General features: G+C 43.5%; 3 protein-coding genes and 1 long non-coding RNA gene across 4 annotated transcripts; 1 reads left to right on the forward strand and 3 right to left on the reverse strand.

Moving 5' to 3' along the window:
* Positions 1 to 48: 48 nt before the first annotated feature.
* On the reverse strand, positions 49 to 4,675 carry f7l (coagulation factor VII, like). The gene is made up of 8 exons (XM_039646874.2): positions 4,511 to 4,675; positions 3,662 to 3,825; positions 3,562 to 3,586; positions 2,485 to 2,598; positions 2,250 to 2,408; positions 1,898 to 1,989; positions 1,651 to 1,771; positions 49 to 1,230 (listed from the first exon to the last, which is right to left on the reverse strand). The coding sequence occupies exons 1-8, from the start codon at positions 4,590 to 4,592 to the stop codon at positions 683 to 685; spliced, it is 1,305 nt and encodes a 434-aa protein (XP_039502808.2). The 5' UTR covers positions 4,593 to 4,675; the 3' UTR covers positions 49 to 682.
* Positions 4,676 to 5,553: 878 nt separating this feature from the next.
* Positions 5,554 to 10,742, reverse strand: LOC120459000 (uncharacterized). The gene is made up of 9 exons (XM_039646875.2): positions 10,294 to 10,742; positions 9,418 to 9,610; positions 9,227 to 9,340; positions 8,271 to 8,503; positions 8,053 to 8,190; positions 7,750 to 7,943; positions 7,306 to 7,385; positions 6,715 to 6,798; positions 5,554 to 6,645 (listed from the first exon to the last, which is right to left on the reverse strand). The coding sequence occupies exons 2-9, from the start codon at positions 9,602 to 9,604 to the stop codon at positions 6,497 to 6,499; spliced, it is 1,179 nt and encodes a 392-aa protein (XP_039502809.2). The 5' UTR covers positions 9,605 to 9,610; positions 10,294 to 10,742; the 3' UTR covers positions 5,554 to 6,496.
* Positions 10,743 to 10,950: 208 nt separating this feature from the next.
* Positions 10,951 to 18,206, forward strand: setdb2 (SET domain bifurcated histone lysine methyltransferase 2). The gene is made up of 12 exons (XM_089132608.1): positions 10,951 to 11,082; positions 11,282 to 11,327; positions 11,753 to 11,866; positions 11,942 to 12,028; positions 12,104 to 12,194; positions 12,514 to 13,239; positions 14,112 to 14,281; positions 16,120 to 16,304; positions 16,769 to 16,808; positions 16,910 to 17,058; positions 17,828 to 17,916; positions 18,056 to 18,206. Exons 2-12 carry the CDS (start codon positions 11,300 to 11,302, stop codon positions 18,171 to 18,173), a joined length of 1,797 nt encoding a protein of 598 aa, XP_088988734.1. The 5' UTR covers positions 10,951 to 11,082; positions 11,282 to 11,299; the 3' UTR covers positions 18,174 to 18,206.
* Positions 18,207 to 18,596: 390 nt separating this feature from the next.
* LOC148978788 (uncharacterized) lies at positions 18,597 to 19,602 on the reverse strand. Its single transcript, XR_016168966.1, has 2 exons — positions 19,374 to 19,602; positions 18,597 to 18,929 (listed from the first exon to the last, which is right to left on the reverse strand). It is a non-coding gene; the product is annotated as an uncharacterized LOC148978788 (long non-coding RNA).
* Positions 19,603 to 20,284: the final 682 nt, after the last annotated feature.

Raw genomic sequence — 20,284 nt, forward strand, 5'->3', positions numbered from 1 at the left:
TCACTCACACACACTCACACACAGATACAAGACGAAGGACAACATTTGAAAAAAAATTGTTTTATTTTTGATACATAATACAAATTTCAAACATGTTCTGCCTGTATTTGCTATGTATTCTCACTTGCATATGTCCTTAAAGGGGAAGTGTGTCATTTTTTAAAACTGCAATAGTAACTCAATTATCTGGTCCCAATGTTTCCTTCGCGGTGCTAATCATTGTAAGTCTCGACTAGTGTAACTCTTCAGGAAGTCTGTCCAAAATGACCAATTTTACTCGGAGTACGGCATAAAGTAAAGCCAAACAATCTCTAGAAAATCCTTACTTACTGTACGAAGCTGCTGCGATATTGTTAAAGCGCTGTATAAATGAAGGAGACTCGACTTGAAACCTCAAGACACACTTCCCCTTAAATAACATTCAGAAACTCTTGTATTATGTCAGGTTTTATTTATTTATTTATTGTTCACAAGAGGTTGGCAAAGACACGCAATGTAAGAAATTTTGAGTTGAATTAAAAGGGTTATGCATGAAATTGTGAGTTACTTTGAATTTAAGTTGAATGTGCTCAAATTACTATTTATTTATTCTTTAATGATCAAATCAAGTAATTTAAAGGTAAATAAAAAAAAATAAGAAAGAAGTGCGAGGGAAGAATAACATTCAGAAACTCTTGTACATTCATCCGCTGGCCACTGTGTTCACAATCCACTCCACGAAGATGGACACGCGCGTGTAGATGCCGTATACGCCGGCGCTGGCGCAGCCTTTCCCCCAGCTCACGATCCCGGTCAGAAACCACGTGTTGCGGTAGCGTGTGACTAGCGGGCCGCCGCTGTCGCCCTGACACGAGTCCCGGCCGCCCTCGAGGAACCCGGCGCACAGCATGTTCCTGCTCACCTTCAGGCCGGACCGAGCCCGACACTCGTCCAGCGAGACCCGGGGCACCTGGAGCCGCTGCAGAACCACCGACACCGGGCCGGACTGGGTCAGGCGACCCCAACCGCTCACCGTCGACAAGCTCACCGACGCTAGCGTGCGGACGAACGTGCCGTTAGCGGGAGGAAGGCAGATCGGCACGGCGTAGCGGTCGAGCGTGACGGGGCTGGCGAGACGTAGCATAGCGATGTCACTGTCAGCGTTGGAGTGGTTATACCACGGGTGCACCAACACTTTGGACACTTTCCTCGTCTGTTCGGTTCCCTCGTCTTTATCGAGGATGTGTTCGCCTACAGGAGACAGAATAACACCGAGAGGTCTGAGAGGAGGAACATCAACAGTACCAGAACTCCTCGCATTTATGATCTTCTGGACACCATCAAAGCCTGCCCTACAGTTCTTGTTCTAGAGGCCGTTTCGCTCGGGTTTATAGCCCGTCACAACCAGGAAGAAGAGCAGTGTTGGGGAAACTGTTTCACTTTTTGTGTGCAAGGGCCTTAACATTTGCCCAAAAAACTTTTTTTTGTTGTAACGCAAATGTAACGTAACTCAATAAGTTACTTTTTTTGGGAGTAACGCAATATTGGAATACATTGCTTTTAAAAGTACCTTTCCTCGACACTGAAGAAAAGAGGAGCGAAAACGCAGCCGAATTGGAGCTACACCTGACAAACCCCACGATGATGGAAGCTCATGACCGGGGAACTTACCAACGGTCACTTCTAGGATGGATGGATCCTTATTCCAGACACAATGAGCCGCCGTGAGAATCCACTGGGTATCGAGAATAACTCCACCGCATTTAAACATCCCAGAAAGCTTTAGTGAAGCCTGTGGAGAACATGCAGATATAGCGGTTCTCTACGGAAAGGTTCTTTGAGGTTCTTTCTTTTCAAGAGAGTACAGAGACAGATTTTCTGATCATGGATATGATGTGACTCAGTCATCAATGCTCACCTGCCACGGGCACTGTCCTTTCGGGCACACGTCCCCCTTCACGATCCTGGGACCCACACCCTTCTCCACCAGACGGCCACATGGGAAACCATCTGAGAAACACAACATGAGTTATTGGGGAGGGGGGCGCTGGGGGGGGGGGGGTGAGGGAGAGGTGGAGTTGGGCAGGTGGAGGTGGAGGTGGAGCGGGGGAGGTGGAGTTGGGCAGGTGGAGGTGGAGCGGGGGAGCTTGGGAGAGGAAGGGACGCCAGAACAGCGGATGCCGGAGCGAGGCTATACGTTCCCGTGGTTAATGGAAAGATTAGATGGGTTCACACACTCCTGTTTGTGTGTGTGTGTGTGTGAGACGCACCCTGTGGTACGCAGCTGCTGTTGTCCGTGTGCAGTGTGTATCCAGGAGCGCAGTCGCAGCGATGGGTCGAGTCGGTGACCTCCACACAGAAGTGATCGCAGCCGCCGTTCCTGTACAAACACCCGTAGGAACTCGCTGGGAGTATTTCTGTGGAACGGACTACAGGATTCAAACATGAGTAGATGCTTAGTTCTGTGACGCTGCTGATGTGTGTGTGTGTGTGTGTGTGCGTCACCTTTGTTACAGTGTCGCCCCTCGAAGTTCACCGGGCAGATGCAGACGTATGTGTTCTTCTGATCCACACATGTGGCCCCGTTCTGACACGGTGCCGACTGACAGAAGTCCACCTCTGAAGACCCAAACAACACACTCACAGGATCAGAACACACTGAGAGGTTGCCAGGTCATTGCTATAGAGTTATGAGTGGTTGTCAGATCGTTGCTATGGAGGTCTGAGTGGTTGTCAGATCGTTGCTATGGAGGTCTGAGTGGTTGTCAGGTCATTGCTATAGAGTTATGAGTGGTTGTCAGATCGTTGCTATGGAGGTCTGAGTGGTTGTCAGATCGTTGCTATGGAGGTCTGAGTGGTTGTCAGATCGTTGCTATGGAGGTCTGAGTGGTTGTCAGATCGTTGCTATGGAGGTCTGAGTGGTTGTCAGATCGTTGCTATGGAGGTCTGAGTGGTTGTCAGATCGTTGCTATGGAGGTCTGAGTGGTTGTCAGGTCATTGCTATAGAGTTATGAGTGGTTGTCAGATCGTTGCTATGGAGGTCTGAGTGGTTGTCAGATCGTTGCTATGGAGGTCTGAGTGGTTGTCAGATCGTTGCTATGGAGGTCTGAGTGGTTGTCAGATCGTTGCTATGGAGGTCTGAGTGGTTGTCAGGTCATTGCTATAGAGTTATGAGTGGTTGTCAGATTGTTGCTATGGAGGTCTGAGTGGTTGTCAGGTCATTGCTATAGAGTTATGAGTGGTTGTCAGATTGTTGCTATGGAGGTCTGAGTGGTTGTCAGATCGTTGCTATGGAGGTCTGAGTGGTTGTCAGGTCATTGCTATAGAGTTATGAGTGGTTGTCAGATTGTTGCTATGGAGGTCTGAGTGGTTGTCAGGCTGTTGCTATAGAGTTATGAGTGGTTGTCAGATCGTTGCTATGGAGATGTGTTGTTTTATGAGTTATTTTCTAACCTTTTTAAATTTTATGTGCAACATTTATAAGAAGTATTCAACACTTTTGAAAACTTTAGCATGTAACTGATGAAATATAGTGTATGGCTTTCTCAGATGTGTGTGTGCAGCATGTACGCTCTGGTTCACCTGTGTATCTCCTCCAGAAATCCTCCTGAAACACAACAGGAGAGTCAGTCAGATCTCCATCAGCTCTTCTGCTCAACGGGTCAGTGTGAGTTTTCCTCACCAGTTGTTCTGGGACGCTGAAGATCTCTCGGGCCTCCTCATGCGAGCACACCTCCTCCAGACACTCCCGCTCCAGATTTCCTAGCTTCAGCTCCTCCAGGAACGAGTTCGCCCGTCGGACACGCTGCCGTAGCGCCCGGCTGGCCTCGGACTTACTGAGGAACACTGCAGATGACATAATAAACATGGATGAGAAGCACTAAACCAACCGGATCCGGCCCGTATCCAGATCAGACGGAGGACCTGAGCCTAGACACGGCCACAACACATCCCTGAAGTGTCCGCAGAGATTGTGTGATCTAGACTCTCCCCTGTAAGGCCTCATCGACACGACAGCCATCAGAACTGATCCTCAACAGACTCTGACCTCTGACCTGTAATGCTCCTGAATCATAATCATACACTGCTGGTTCGTTGACCAGAGGAGAACTGGGCGACTGATTCTGGTTTCTCACAAGGTTTATTTCTCCATTCTGTCACTGATGGAGTTTCGCTCCCACTGTCGTCTTTGGCTTTTGTCTTGCTTAGTTGGAGACATTTAATTTAATATTCAACGATAATATTAATCTCCTGCATTGACACCATTGTATGAGAACTGAACTGAGCTGGATGATGACATCATATATATATAATATTATAATATAATATATATAAATTCATTTTTACATCAAAAATGAAGCATCACTGAACTTAAGCTGGACTGTGATGCTATTTTCTTCTAGAAACAAACTTTGTTGCATTATTTTCCCGTTATCACTGCAAAGCTGCTCACTTGTTATTGCTATATAAATAAATATATTGTAATCTATAAATATTGACACACACACAGGTGATGCAGACACACGCTCACCTGACGGAAGCCCGAAGCATTCTGGGACGGCGAGCAGCGGCAGGATCATGTAGAAGAGCTTCATGTTCAGCTTGGACTCCATGATGGTTTATCCTCCGGTCGAAGTCCGAGTCTCTGAACCTCTCCTGCTCTGGACACTCGTGGGCGTGCGGACATCATTGCGCAATCCTCCTGCGCCTGAAGCGCTCCTGTGTGTGGCCAGCAGGGGGAGCCACCGACACACTCTCACACAGACAGCAACAACATCTACAGTAAAACACACACACACACACACACACAAACACACACACACACACACACAGCTTTACCTGTGATGCTCAGACGAACAAAAGCACTGTCGCTGTTTCGAAGTGTTGTACAGTATTCCGTATTAATTCCGTAAAATATATAAAATTGGCAGTTTTCGTATATTTTATGTAGCCTACATGAACATATATGTACTACTTATATATTTATACATGTGTACATATAAATCAAGCTTGTATAAAAATTACCATTTTAGAAGAAAATTTCAAATGGCACTTGAAAGAGGCTTTTGCATCTGAACTCTTCATATATATATATATATATATATTTCACAGTGGAAGTCAATGGGGTCCAAAGTTGTTTTGTGTTCCACAGAAGACAGAGTCATACAGGTTTAGGAAACATGAGGGAGAGAAGCTTAATTATGATAATTTTCGTCCCTTTCAGTACAGTTTCCTTTGACTTAAATGAGTTGTTGAACATTCAGACAGTGTTTATCATTTGCATAATGATTCATATATGGCATATTTCAGCATATCTTCACAGCTCCTCTGACTTTCATTTAGCTAACACTATATAAGAAGCGCTGTGGTTTCCGTCTCGAGTTTAAACTCTAGTTTAGATCAGGTCTCTGCGTGAGACGAGGTACTGAAGTCTCGTCTCTGAGGCCACAGAGTGTGTGTGTGTGTGTGTGTGTGTGTGTGTGTGTGTGTGCGGTAACACAGAGATCCACTCTATAGAGACATCACTGCTGTCAGCTTTAACCTGATCAAAAATATAAGCACAATCTCAACAAATCAAAATAATAGATTTTATTTGTAACACACTTTATATTTAAGCAAAATCCCAAAGTGCTACAATTTAAAAAAACTCAAACACACAAACGCATGTTCAGCTTCTCATAATCTGAATATCATTCATAGCAGAGCGTTTAATAATCACCATCACAAGCGAATGCTACATTAGAGTCGCAAGAAAACATAATAGTTTCGCTTCAACAAACCCTTCAATTTTAAATAAAATAAATTAATTTAATGCTTCATGAGTATCTATAAAAGAGTAAAAAAACTCTGAGTGTTTTTCTGACAGAATTATTTGGGGATGAAAAGAAAACTAGCCTTTATTTCACTACGCACACAGAACGCATAAAGCTGACACTGAGTTATTCATATTTGGCTGATTCTCTTGTTTTTGCATATGTTTCATAATTTGCATGTTTCATTGTATTATGTTTCATACACTAAGATTGGTCACACTTTAGTTTAGGGTCTGCTCATTAATGAGTGCGGTTTAGCTTGTAGAATATGATCATGCAGAATAAGGCATTAATATCTGCTTTATACGAACTAATAAACAGCTGATGTCCTAATCCTAGTCATGTGATTTATAATACACAACCATTAATGACGAGAACCGAACCCTAAACTGAAGTGTAACCCACATCTTCAACACATTTATAATAATATTTCCACAAATGAGTGTTTCCCGCTCCGCACTTCCACTGCCGTATACGGGTTTAAATCAGCTTTAGAAAAGAAATAGAGAGAGTTTTGAGCGATATATTCTATAATAATTCTATAATCTGATTATTATTGAATCCGTCTTTATAACAGATGCAGCTCTGATGTGAGAAGTGTGTAAGTAGGTCATGAAGCGCAGATGAGGGGAAGTCGAGCTGGAAACCTCATCTGTGGGCAGCACTTCCTGTGTGTGTGTGTGTGTGTGTGTGTGTGTGTGTTGTCAGGTCTCCAGGTCCCGCAGGACAGCACAGATCTGCTCCGGAGCGTCCCGTAACTCCTTCTTCCACGTCTGAGGAACGGCTGAGCCGAGATACGCCGCCCGCGCGCCGAGGAGAGCTCCTAACGCTGCGCCGCGGTTACAGTTCTCGCCTGCGGACACACACAGAGCGTCTCACACACACACACACACACCAGCAGATTAGAGATGGAGAAACGCACCTCCACAGTTGGTGTTGGTCAGGATTCCCTCCGTCACGTCATCATGAAAGCAGTACGCCAGATAGAAGAGGCTCGTCAGAGCTCCTGCGACACACACACACACACACACACTCAATCAGAGGAGCATCATGGGAAGTTCTGGTGGATTGTTGCACACAAGTAAATAATCTCTATTATACTGCCAGAATAGTTCCGGTTCGCATGTATACGAGAAAGCGATTAATAATTCTGTGTTATGAAATTAAGGTCAGCGAGTAATTTGTTGAGGTCACTTTGTAAAGAAAGACACACACACACCTGCGCACATATATATCCACACACACACACACCTGCGCACATATATATCCACACACACACACCTGCGCACATATATATCCAAACACACACATCTATAGATTAAACACGTGATGCGCATGTTGATCAGTGTTTCTGAAGTTTACACGGAGATGATCACGTTTTTGCACTTGGGTCCTGTTTCAGAGTGTGTGTTCTCGAGCTCAAACACTGTGAGTGTGTGTGTGAGTGTGTGTGTGTGTGTGTGTGTGTCGCTGTATAGATGGAGGAGACGGACTGGCGATGGGTTTTCCTGACCTTGTGTGTAGCAGGCGAGTCCGAGAGACTCCACGGCGCTCTGATGGACCTTCAGACGCTCGTCTGATGATGCTGGAAACCTGCCGGACACACACACACACACACACACACACATCAGAGCCAATCACAGACATCCAAGACCATCATATCTTAAAGGGATAGTTCACCCAAAAATTTAAAATAGGCCATGACATTCTTCTTCAGACGAATACGAAGAGTTATATTATTATGTATATTATTATGTAACATATTATTATAGAATTGCCGTTTCTGTTTTGAAGTCCAAAGTGCTCCACAGGCCCCGAGGGGTTAATACAGGCGTTTGTGTAAGGAAATATCCATATTTAAAACTTTATTAAGTAAGATAACTAGCTTCGGCGAGTAGATCATGGGCTAATTCTCCTGTTTGGGTGACCCGTCGCTGTAACACCGCAGTTCCCCGACCTCTCGGCCCGCTGGATGAAGCGCTGACTCGCGGCCCAGGCGTCGAGCGCGGGCGATCTGAGCGCGGCCTCCGCCGTCCGCCGCAGACAGGCTCCGTTCAGCGTCGCGTGAAGCGCACGAGCGTACAGAGACACCAGCGGCTCCAGCTGCGCGTGAGGATGAGTGAGCTTCACCAACTCCACCGCCGCACACACCTGCACACACACACACACACACACACACATTCAGGAACAGCGGAGACTAAAGAAACCAAAACTCCATCAGAGACAGAATGGAGAGAAAGAAAGGTGTCACATGACTCACCGCTTGCTCCTCATTGGCTGTGGCAGACATCAGCACGAAGGGAATGGCGGTGGGAAGACAGCCGATGGCGTTCAGCTGTCCGTCACTGCGGGACGAGTTCAACATCCGCCTCGACCGCCGCTCCGCGAACTCCAGAACCTGCCGAGCGCAGAAGTAACGCATTGCTTTTCTAAAACGCAACATTGTAACGGGCGCGGCGGCGGGCGTCAGGTGCTCACCTCTCGGGGCGCCGTGGGCCGCTGCTCCCGCCAGTCGCTGAAGAAGCTCCGGTGGAAGGACTCCGCGTACGTGTCGTCGTGAGAGCCGGGACTCGTCAGGAACTCCACGTAATCCGACAGAACGGCGGCTCGCGCGGCGGGATCGGCGGCGCTGGGGAACGAGCCGGCGGACAGAACACGGGCGGCTCTCAGAGCGCACAGAGCGTTCAGGGTGTTCTGACCCGCGAGGAGTCCTGCAGGAGAGACGGAATCACACCGCTGATGAGCTAGCGCTAGTTTACGCGTCTGAGGTGTGGTTATTAGCGTTAGGATCAGGATTATACGGGGGAGAAGCCGGACTAAACACTTCTCTCGGGCCGGACGACTGCAGCGGCGGTGAAACGTTAACATTATAAGCACGTGGATTCAGAAATACAGCTGTTCGAGCTCTAGCACACCTGCTGCAACTAATGAAGCCCTTGATTAGTGAGACAACACCTGATCTGCAGACCGGAGCTGTCGTGAGGGCGTTGAAGTCATTTTAGAATGTGGAAGTCATTTCTGTGTCGTGTTAGCAATGTCGTGTTAGCGGTGTCGTGTTAGCTGTGAACTGTTAGCGGCGTCGTGTTAGCGGTGTCGTGTTAGCAGCGTCGTGTTAGCGGTGTCGCGTTAGCTGTGTCGTGTTAGCGGCGTCGTGTTAGCAGTGTCACGTTAGCTGTGTCGTGTTAGCGGCGTCGTGTTAGCTGTGTAGTGTTAGCTGTGTCGTGTTAGCTGTGTCGTGTCTGATTGTTCATTGCAAACAGTTGAAAGTCTGTACATTTTGACAATAAACCCAATTTGCAGTGGGGGTTGAATACTTTTGATTATAAGTGTATATATATATATATTTTCACATATCTTCCTGTAAATCTTTCCCCAGACTCGTTTGAAGCCGCTGGATTGGACGGCTCAAGACTAGCAGGGTCAGTGACTGTTACCTTGATGGTAGTGCACCGATCCACTCGGATCCATCCAGAACTTCAGCTTATCATGCAGAATCACGTTCCCCACCACAGGATCTCCAGACGAGCCGTTAGTGCGACCGCTGCCAGCTGCACACACACACACACACACGGGGTCACACACACGCTACAGTGCACAGGTGAGCGGGAACGGGAGTGTTACACACCGGTGTTGGACAGGCGGAGGATGCTGGACGGGTGTGTGTTGCGCGGCGCGTTGAAGCCCGTGATCCAGCCGCTGAAGTGTGTTCTGATGTCTGCGGTGTTGTAGAACCAGTGGACCGGCATCGACATCGCGTCAGCAGCACACACTCCCCACAGCGCCTCCGCGACGGAGCGTCGTACCTGAGCCATGCACACCTGATGGACACACACACACACATATTAATACACACACACACACACACACCACCCAATACTGTACATTTCTCTATTTGCCATGTTTATGAATATTATTTTAATAAAAATATTGGGGTAAAATTATATATAACTAAAATTCTCTCTCTCTCTCTACACATATATATATATATATATATATATATATATACAGTATATATGAAGAGTTCAGATGCAAAAGCCTCTAAATGCCATTTGAAATTTTCTTCTTAAATGATGTGTTTTTCAAACTTGTATATTTAAGTTCAGTAATTTCACTTAAATAACAATTAATAGGTAATTATCATCGCCATTTAAGTGAAATCACTGAACTTAAATATACAAGCTTGATAAAAATGATCATTCTAGAAGAAAATTTCAAATGGCATTTAGAGGCTTTTGCATCTGAACTCTTCATATATATATATATATATATATATATATATATATATATATATATATATATATAATACTAAACATATTATAAAACAATACATAAAACAACAACATTTTTATATATATACCATCATACAAACTCATGGAAAATGTTTTATATAAATTAAAACACTAGTGTAGAGTTTAAGTTATGAATCGTTCATCTTTACATCTTTACAGACACACACACACACTTACACTTATCATGATAAATATGAATGAACTGATCTTACTGTAAATTATGAGATCCGCTCTGCAGTGAAGTGAACACACACACAAACACACACAATCTTTCTGTAGAAATGTGTAAAATTGCATAACCGCACAATCATTGTTACAAAACCTCACCGGAAGTACACCGCACGATATATAACATACACAACTACGTCACGTGATGTCATACAAATGTGCATTTTATGCTTGTTAACGTAGATCTGTTTACAGTGTCAATATAGTACAATAAACCATCAGCAACTAATTTCCCACATCATGTCAAACACAGACATACATAAACGAACACTAAATCACTGATGGGTGGAAAACTCACTTAACGCGTTATAACTTTACACAAACGACACTGTATCAGCAAAACCACCCAATTATGGTGTAATTACTATGACTGTTTCGAAAATATGAGGAGAAAAAGTAACTAATAATATCGTTGATCGATTGATTGTGACTCTTACTGAAACCAAAACATTGGGAAGACCAATTCATTTAGCGAACCGGTTCGTTCGGACAGTGTGTTTCTTCTATGAACTGATTCAACAACAAATGTGTGTCATCATCATTCAAATAAAAGAGTCAAAGAAACCCGCAGCTATAAAGAAAAGCCTTTAGTTCAATCTGTGTGTCCGGTGAGGTTATAGAGTTTGCATCTATTATGTCGTGTTGTTGAAGCTTCTCTCTGTGATTCACTAGAGCTTCGGTTCGAAAGAACAAATCAAATCACGTGGATGATTCTTCCTATGGATTCTTTAGTGATGGCGCGTTCTTTCATTCACTTTAATAAAGTCGTTTAAGTAAGAAATCGGACATTTTCACTCACTTTACACAAGCTGTTTTTAGCATTTCCGTGATGTTTATTGTCTTTGGCACATAATGTTCGGTCACTATATTCAGCTTTTCCGTGAGATAATAGATCAGAGTTGAGTTGTAGACATGGATGGTTGTTGTCAGATCTGTTAATGAATGTTTGTTTGTGTCTCGATGTGTTCTCAGCTCACCCGAGGCTCAGAGATGATGATGATGATGGACTGTGAAACCGGTAAGAGGACAAAAACACGATCTACGAACCGGTTGCGTTCACATTCATTTATTAAAACGTTATTTCTGAGTGTTTTCAGAACATCCAGTTTTTAAATGTTCTGAAAACACACACACACACACACACGTTGTTTTTATTGGTTATGTGAACGTTAAGGGGATCATTCTTCAAACATTACGGGAATGTAACTTTTAAATGTTCTCTGAACGATCTGAAACAGCAACATTTCAGACGAAAATCCAACCAAAACGTTCCAAGAACGATGTATACTTTTTGTGCTAATTGCTTTCATAACATCATTAAAGAGCAGATTACTCCGAGTCGAACGTTCTATAATGTTATTAGCCCTGAGATTGAGAGACCGTTCCCTCGATGATCATCAGTTATTGATCTGTTATTGATCAGAAGATGATCGTGTGTTTCAGAGCGAGCGAAGAGCTTCTGGGAGGAAGTAGATGTTGATGAGGTGTTTGATGATCTGATCGAGGTTCTTTCTCTTTTACGAGAGGCGATTAGACACAACACCGCAACAGACAGAGGTACTCTCTCACACACACACACACACACACACACACACACTCTCACGCACACACTCACTCACACTCTTGTTTCAGAGTACGTTCAGGCCATGAAGATCATTCTAGAGTCGAAGGTGATCGTCCTCCGGCCCGAAGCCATCCAAGAGGTTCTGATTGATGAAGGTTTGTCCCGATCCTGATCAGTCCTGATGATCAATACTGCGTGTGTCACGAGAGTGTGTGTCTGCTGTGTTTCAGATATCCTGACGGTGACCGTATCAGAGTCTCAGTGTTCTCCGGAGAGCTCGAGGAACGAGACGGAGGACGCTCTGCTAAAGGACGGCTCACGGTTCGTCGTCATCATCATCATCTACTGTGAGATTTATACAGTGTTGGGGAAATGCATGACATGTAACTCGTTGTTATTAAAAAACAAACAAGCCCCGGTGAGAAAATGTAACACTAATGTAATGTAGCGCATGCCTTTCCATAAAGAGTAAGTAAGTGCCGCAGTTAGTCATTACCGTTATAAGCATGTTTCCCCAACACTGGATCTGTGGTCTCGGGCTCTAGAGTACTGGAGTGTGTGTGTACGCTTGTTTCCATCACTGAATAAAACATGTGTGTGAGTGTTCTGTTCTCACGGATGATCTCGCGCTCTCACTCAGACTCTCCAGAGACGCGGAGTCGGGCTCGGACCACAGTCAGCTGTCCTCCGCCAGCCGGACCGGTCCGGATCTCCCGCTGCTCCTGTCTCCTCTGAGCTTGTGTTCTGAAGAGGCCCGGTCTCCGGCGCCGCTGGTGTACCATCCTCACGACTGCAGCCCGGCGTGTGTTCCGGCGCTCCCCGCTCACGCCGACCGCTTCCTGGGACACAACCCGCTGCGGGTGCCCATGCTGTGCCAGTTCCAGCGCCACTGCGCGCGGGTCCAGGCCGAGGACGAGTGTGAGGACGCGGACGTGCTTTATAAGGCGCCGTGTGGGCGGAGCCTGCGCTCGATTGAGGAAGTGCTTCAGTTCCTGTGCGAGTCCGACACTCAGGGCGTGTTGCAGCCGAGCAACTTCTGCTTCAATGCGCAGATCGTTCCCGAACGTCAGGCGCGAGCTCCCGCGTCTCCGGGGCTCCTGTTCGAGCGCGACCTCAGCCGCGGGATCGAGCCGGTTCCCGTGCCTCTGTTTAACGAGGTGGACGGGACGTGGGTGAAGGAGTTTCGCTACCGTAAGGAACGCTGGCCGCACGGATGCTTCCTCAGCGCGGAGCCGTTCTTCTCAGCGTGCTGCGACTGCTCTGACGGCTGCACAAACGCTCTGACCTGCGCTTGTGTTCGGCTGACGGCCAGCGGGGGCGCTCAAGCTTACACACACCAGAGACTGAGCCAGCCTGCGCGGGCAGGGTGAGTCCGGGGGGTGGGCTGGGTTGGGCCGGAGCAGACGAAGTTGAGTCGTGTTAGGTTGGGTCGAGTTCAGTAGAGTTTGGTTAAGCTGAGTTGAGTTGTGTTGGTTTGGGTTTAGGTCAGGTTGGGTTTAGATGGGTTGTGTTGTGTATGTGTTGGGTAGCTGAGTTGTGTTGGGTTGGTTTGGGTTTAGGTGGGTCAGGTTGAGTTATGTATGTGTTGGGTTGGGTTGAGTTGAGTTGTGTGGGGTTGGTTTGGGTTTAGGTGGGTTGGGTTGGTTTGGGTTTAGGTGGGTCAGGTTGGGTTGAGTTGGGTTTAGATGGGTCAGGTTGGGTTGGTCTGGGTTGGGTTTAGATGGGTCAGGTTGGGTTGGTTTAGGTAGGTCAGGTTGGGCTGGTTTGGGTTTAGGTGGGTCAGGTTGAGTTATGTATGTGTTGTGTTGGGTTGGGTTGAGTTGGGTTGAGTTGGTTTGGGTTTAGATGGGTTGGGTTGGTTTGGGTTTAGGTAGGTCAGGTTGAGTTGAGTTGGGTTTAGATGGGTTGGGTTGGTTTGGGTTTAGATGGGTTGGGTTGGTTTGGGTTTAGGTGGGTCAGGTTGGGTTTAGGTGGGTTGGGTTGGTTTAGGTAGGTCAGGTTGGGCTGGTTTGGGTTTAGGTGGGTCAGGTTGAGTTATGTATGTGTTGTGTTGAGTTGGGTTGAGTTGGTTTGGGTTTAGATGGGTTGGGTTGGTTTGGGTTTAGGTAGGTCAGGTTGAGTTATGTATGTGTTGGGTTGGGTTGAGTTTAGATGGGTTGGGTTGGCTTGGGTTTAGGTGGGTCAGGTTGGGTTTAGATGGGTTGTGTATGGGTTGTGAGTGCTGGCTGTGATCTTCAGGTTGTTTGAGTGCGGCCCGTGGTGCAGCTGCCTGAAGAACCGGTGCCAGAACCGTGTGGTCCAGAAGGGTCTGCGTGTGCGGCTGCAGGTGTTCAGGACACTGGACCGGGGCTGGGCCGTACGCTGCCGGGACGACCTCGACCAGGGCACCTTCATCTGCATCTATGCAGGTACAAACACACACACACAAGTTACTCTTACTCTAACAATACATTTACTTAGAAAAAAATAAACATTTTAAAACATTTGAAATTTAAAAAAAAGACTCATTTTCGAACACATGAAAGATGTCTTACACCGTGTCCTAACTAGATAAGAGATACCAGTGACTCTCCACACCACTGTTAATGTCATTGAAAAACTGTTATAGGTTTTATTCATATTATTTAAAAAAATAATATATTCATTGGTTTCATTTTAATCTTATTTAAAGTTTAAGTGATTTTTTTGTTTGTTTTTGACATTTTTATTAGATATTTAAAAAGATGTAGATTTTATTTCAGATTTAGTACATAAACAAAAAAACGTACAATTTTGTAGCTTAAAGTTGAAGTACTAAAATACTAAAACTAAAAATGAAAACTAAATAATTAGTTGATTTATTTAAACCACTATAAACAATAAACAGACATTAATAAGACTAAAACAAATATGTCAAGTATGCTCACCTAAAATTGTAACTAAAATCTCAATAAAAACGTTTGTAGTTCAGTAGTCAACATTTGAAGTGGATCAAAACCTTTCATCAAAGTTATACATGAATTTTATACAATACCCGTTCTCGTCTTAGGACAACTTTGATGGACTTTTTGATCCACTTCAAATGTTGAGTCCTGTATATCAGTGCTAGTAAGCATCAGTGTGTTATAGGGATGGCTCGATACCACAATTTTGGCTTCGGTACGATACCAGAACCTAATACCTCGATCTCGATACTAAATCGATACCACAGTCGGAAAAAAAGAATCTAAATTTAAGTGAATTGAAACAATTTTATTAAACACTGCTTGAAACTCTCAACTACCATATGTGCAAAGAAAAGTATCCAAAAAAAAAAAAAACCGTATCAAAATTTAAAAAATAAACAAATTATGTGTAGGTAAAATTTTGACTTGGGGAAAATACAACTGATAATATTCAATTTATATTCAAAATAGGTTAATTTTTTATAATAATAGATTAACATAATAGAATAATGAAATGACGTAAACCATTAGCCGGCATGCATCAAAAGGGAATTATCAACAATTATTGCGTTTATTCATCTTGGTTTGGTTACTATTTGTGTTTGGGTTCATATTATGCATATAATGGATTAAAGTAATGTTATCATGCTAAACATATATGAGTTTATTACATTTTTAGGTCATTTTATTACTGATTGATATAGATTAATCAATGCTATAGTATATTGTTAGGCCGTAAACTGAATTGGTTCTAGCGTGTCATGCAAGATTTGAACTTTCGTGTTTACCGTATCATATTTAATTGATAAGCTCTTATGTATGTGCGCTGTTCAGTGTTCAATAAAAGTCTAAATTAAATCAGTTGAATGATGAACTCACCAGTCGATCTCTTGAACTAGTCAGGATGAGCAACTGACGAGCGCTTCGGCAGATTTGATGCGTTTCCTTCCATGGCAACACATTATTGAAAGCAAAGTTTGCATTGAGGTCTGTTTCTATACTATTCTCATTACTTTAGCAGGCAAAGTAATGCCTTATTTCACTCATACTGCTCTCTCTATTTATTAATTTCGGGCGTGTAGAAATCCGAATGAGCTTCATTTCCGTTTCCCTTCGTTTGCCGTTTTCGCGTGACTCGCGTCAGTTTCGGTAGCGCACTGCCGCCTAGTGGAGAACTTCGGAACAGCAGCTCATCAAATTCCGAATTTAACAAAATGATGATATTGTACCGTTTGAAATTTATTATATACCGGTATTTTTGCAATACCGGTATACCGCGTGTTATTCTCATAATGTGTGTTGATGCGGTGTGTGTTGTCCAGGTGTGGTCCTCCAGCTGGAGTCGAGCGCCGAGGAGCCGCCGGACCTCAGCCGAGAGCCGCCCGTGTCTGATGATGAGGTGGAGGTGGTGGAGGAGTGGACTCTCCCCTCGGGACCGAAGGAGACGCTCGACTGCTCTCCGCCGCTGCATGTGCCGGTGATCCAGAGACCCGCCGAGCAGCTCCCGGTCAGTATTACAATTATTATAATATTACAATTTACTGTGATCTGTCTGAAAGTTGAATATTTGAATGCAGAAAGAGATCATTAAAGTAATGAATACTTGTTTAACAAATGATTATGACATTTAGAAGTCTTCATAATAGGCTGGATCCAAGTTACTTATAAAACACACACAAACTGGAGCTGCCATCACATCCCGAGATTAAAAATTAAAATGTGAAATGTATAACTGAGCATCATCGGCATAACAATGGAAATTAGGATGTTTTCTTATAATATTACCAAGCGGCAGCATATTGAGTATAGCAGCGGGTTTAACACCGAACCTTGCGGCACTCCATCATCACTGACATTGTCTCAGATTTCCTCGTTTAGGTACATGGTAAAATGGTAACGGTGTGATCGATCTGTCTCAATGTGTGTGTCTTCAGTGCACTGAACTGGCCTGTGAATGTTTCCCTGTTACAGCAGGAGCGGGCCGTGTCGTCGCTGGACGGCAGTGAGACAGGTACAGTACAGGCCCATTCAACACATGCACTGCATTCAGAACCGCCTCTGGACGCGTGTGTGTGTGTGTGTGTGTGTGTGTGTGTGTGTGTGTGTGTGTAGAGCATGAGGTCTCGAGGAAGAAGCCCAGACTAACGCTCCCCGAATCGAACGGACACGCCGACAGCGCTGAGATGCCGTCACACAAGCATCAGGACAAAGCCTATTACCTGGACGCCTCCAAAGAGGGAAACGTGGCCCGATTCATCAACGTACGTTTTTCTCTATGACATTCAAAAATCCAAATTATGAGATAAAAGTTGAAATTCACTTTCATTTTTTATAATTAAATTATTTTATTAAATTAAATAATTTTTAATTTGTCATAATATTCTTTTTTTATTGTCATAATTTAGTCATTTATTTGACATTTTATGACATGATTTCTTTACGCGATAACTTTTACCATTTGTCGTCAATTTGACTGTCATAATTCATTTTATTTGATTTAGTCATAATTTGAACTTTTTGTCATGTTGACTTTTAGTCATAATTCAATTTACTCATAATTTTTACTTGTCATAATTGCTTTTTTATGTGATAATTTAATTTGTACTTAGTTAATTAATTTGAATTAATTAATAGTAATCATTTCTTAGTATGTCATCATTTAAAATTTTTTGTCATAATTGATTTTTTTGGTCAATTCTGAATTTAATTTTAGTCATAATTTCTACTGTCATAGTTTTGACTTGTAATTCTGACTTTATATTCTGGCTGAAGCAGCTTGAGAAGTGAGATGGTCCTCACTGCAGAACACGAAATCCAGGGGGAGGAGTTGGATCCACAACTAACTCCTCCCACCTTACATAAACCTAAACCTACCCATCTCCGCCCCCTGAACCATAACCCCACCCCTAATCCTACCCATCTCCACCCATTGGATCTGGATCCGACTCCACCCCCTGGATGTCGTGTGAGAAGTGTGTAATGATGCGTCAGGTTGAATGATTGACGGTAATGCGAGTTGTTCACCTGCAGCACAGCTGTGAGCCCAACCTCTTCATCCAGAACGTCTTCGTGGACACACACCACCCGCAGTTCCCGCTCATCGCCTTCTTCACTAACAGGTGACCATCATCATCAGTCGAGTCTTCATTTCTGCAGTGTGTTCACAGCGATAAACAGGAAAATAACTCCATCAGATTCAGTGTTCGGACAGTGGCGGCGTTAGGGTTATGGTGACGGTGTTTGTGTGTTATTTCTCAGGTCAGTTAAAGCTGGAACTGAGCTGACCTGGAACTACTCGTACACGCCGGGCAGTGACCCGGATCATGAGGTGAGCTGTCGCTGTGGCAACCCCGGCTGTCAATCACTCGTCGTCTGAGGCTGTTGTGAAATAAAGTTGAGTCGAGCAAAACTCGCCTTGTTTCTCTTATTTTAAAACCTCTTGATCTGCTGATTCCGGGATGTTTGTATGCAAATGAAGAACATCATAAGCAAATGACCAGTACAGGTGTAAAGCAGAGCAGACAGCACTGAAATCTGGATCAGAGGCGAGTTCAGCAGAAGTTCAGCACACACACACACACACGTGTTCTTTTGAAGGTTCATGAGGTCCGTGATTCAGGCCTGTGGCCGCGAGCATGAAAGGGCCTGGAAACCACAGCCCGTTTTGATCTCCTCGAGGCCTTGAGTTTCAGCGCTCGCACACACGGACTCGACACAGATTCACAGTATCTACAGAATCAATTCTGCACTTCAAACTATTGTCTTGAATTGTCTATTGAATCTGAATTAGTGTTGCAAATTTTAGTTGTGAACAATTTTACTTCAGGAATAAAGCAGCTGCACAAACATTTAATAGAACTTTACAAGTCAATGAACACTGAATTGATCTGAATGATGACAATATTGCTTTGCAGCAGAATCTGAATTTTGTTCATAATTCACTTTAGAAACAGTTCTCCACATTGAACTGAATTTCTGAAATGATGCTTTTTATCCAAGTTTAAAGACAGCCATTCAATGATGAAACGATTCAGTTTAAATAACTTTTGCAGAGTTCAACACATCACAGACGTCTTGGGTTTCGCTGCGCTTGCGAGCTTCTTCTTACCGCGGCCAGACATGATGAGCAGATCTAGAAGACACAAACCATCGGTTAATCGGAGTTCTACGAGTACCGGAAGAGTTACAAGTAGGCAAAAGAGTTTTGCAGTGAATTTAACCATTAGTGTTTGACAAGTAAATTCTGATTAAAAAGTATCACACAGTTACCCATTCAAACAAGGAACAAGCAGTAAAGCTGTTTAACTCGCATCAGAGAATCGAATCTTTTATAACTGGACTTACAAGTACTCAAGTTGCAAAGTAGTAAAGCTTAAGTTAATGACAGAGTCATTAGAAGTTGAATTTAACAATACACAAAGTGACTGATTCATCTGAACAATGCAGATCTAAATCAAAGTCGAGTACCTGAAGAATCACACAGATTTTCTCTGGTCATGTCACAAATAAATGAAGTTTTCTTAAATAAAATCTGATTTAACAATAAACACTAGCAGACCATAAGCTTACCGCTTACCTGTTCAACACACACGAGAAACACACAGTAAAGCTGTTTAACACACATCTGAGAGATTGTCTTTTATACTGGAACTTAATTGGCATTCATTGATAATCACCTGTGCCAATTAAACACTGCTGGGCAATCAGCTGCTGGAATACATTATAGACTGAATTATCAATGAGAGGGAGTTTTTCACATTTCAACACATTGTAAACTTTAAGTTAAATAAATTGTAGAATGCAGTCATTTTAAAAAAAGCTTATAATAAGCTTTGTATTGCTAACATTTCAAATGCTTTATAACAATATTGATTAACTAAAATCTTGAAATTGGTATTATAGAGTATGATAGTGAAAAATCTATTTGTTTTCAAGTCAAGACAAATTTATTTGTATTTTTCATAATGTCTTTATATTATTCAACATTGTGTAGTTTTAGTGAGATTTTAAAATATTAATAGGAGGCGAATGGTTTAATCCGATCGCAGCAAGACAGTCATAACTTAATAGTTCAGGTGCGTTTATTAGCGTCTGTTGCAAAGTTCGTCAATTATGAAACAAATTCAATTGTTCAATAATGTCAATATTGCAGTTTTATCAATTATAAAACAAATTCAATTCAGTTCATTAGTGTTGCAAAGTTTTTCAATTAGGCTACGGAAAATATTCAGTTCAATGTTGCAAACTTCAAATATGAGACTCGAACTGCATAGTAACGCCGCTCTCCAGAACCCAATCGTGTAGCTTCAATTAAAATAACTTTTAAACAAACGTTGCAAAGCTCAATTATTAAACTACTTCTGTTGAGCTGCTTTATTTCTTAAACTTAGTGACATGAATATTTATCTTGTTGACACTTTAGAGCCTTTTCACAGCAGAAAAGACACTAATGCCAGTATTCAGTTAATCATTGAACCAATTTAGTTT

This window comes from Pimephales promelas, chromosome 6 (genome assembly GCF_988280905.1).
Source record: "Pimephales promelas chromosome 6, fPimPro1.hap1.1, whole genome shotgun sequence".
NCBI lineage: Eukaryota > Metazoa > Chordata > Actinopteri > Cypriniformes > Leuciscidae > Pimephales > Pimephales promelas.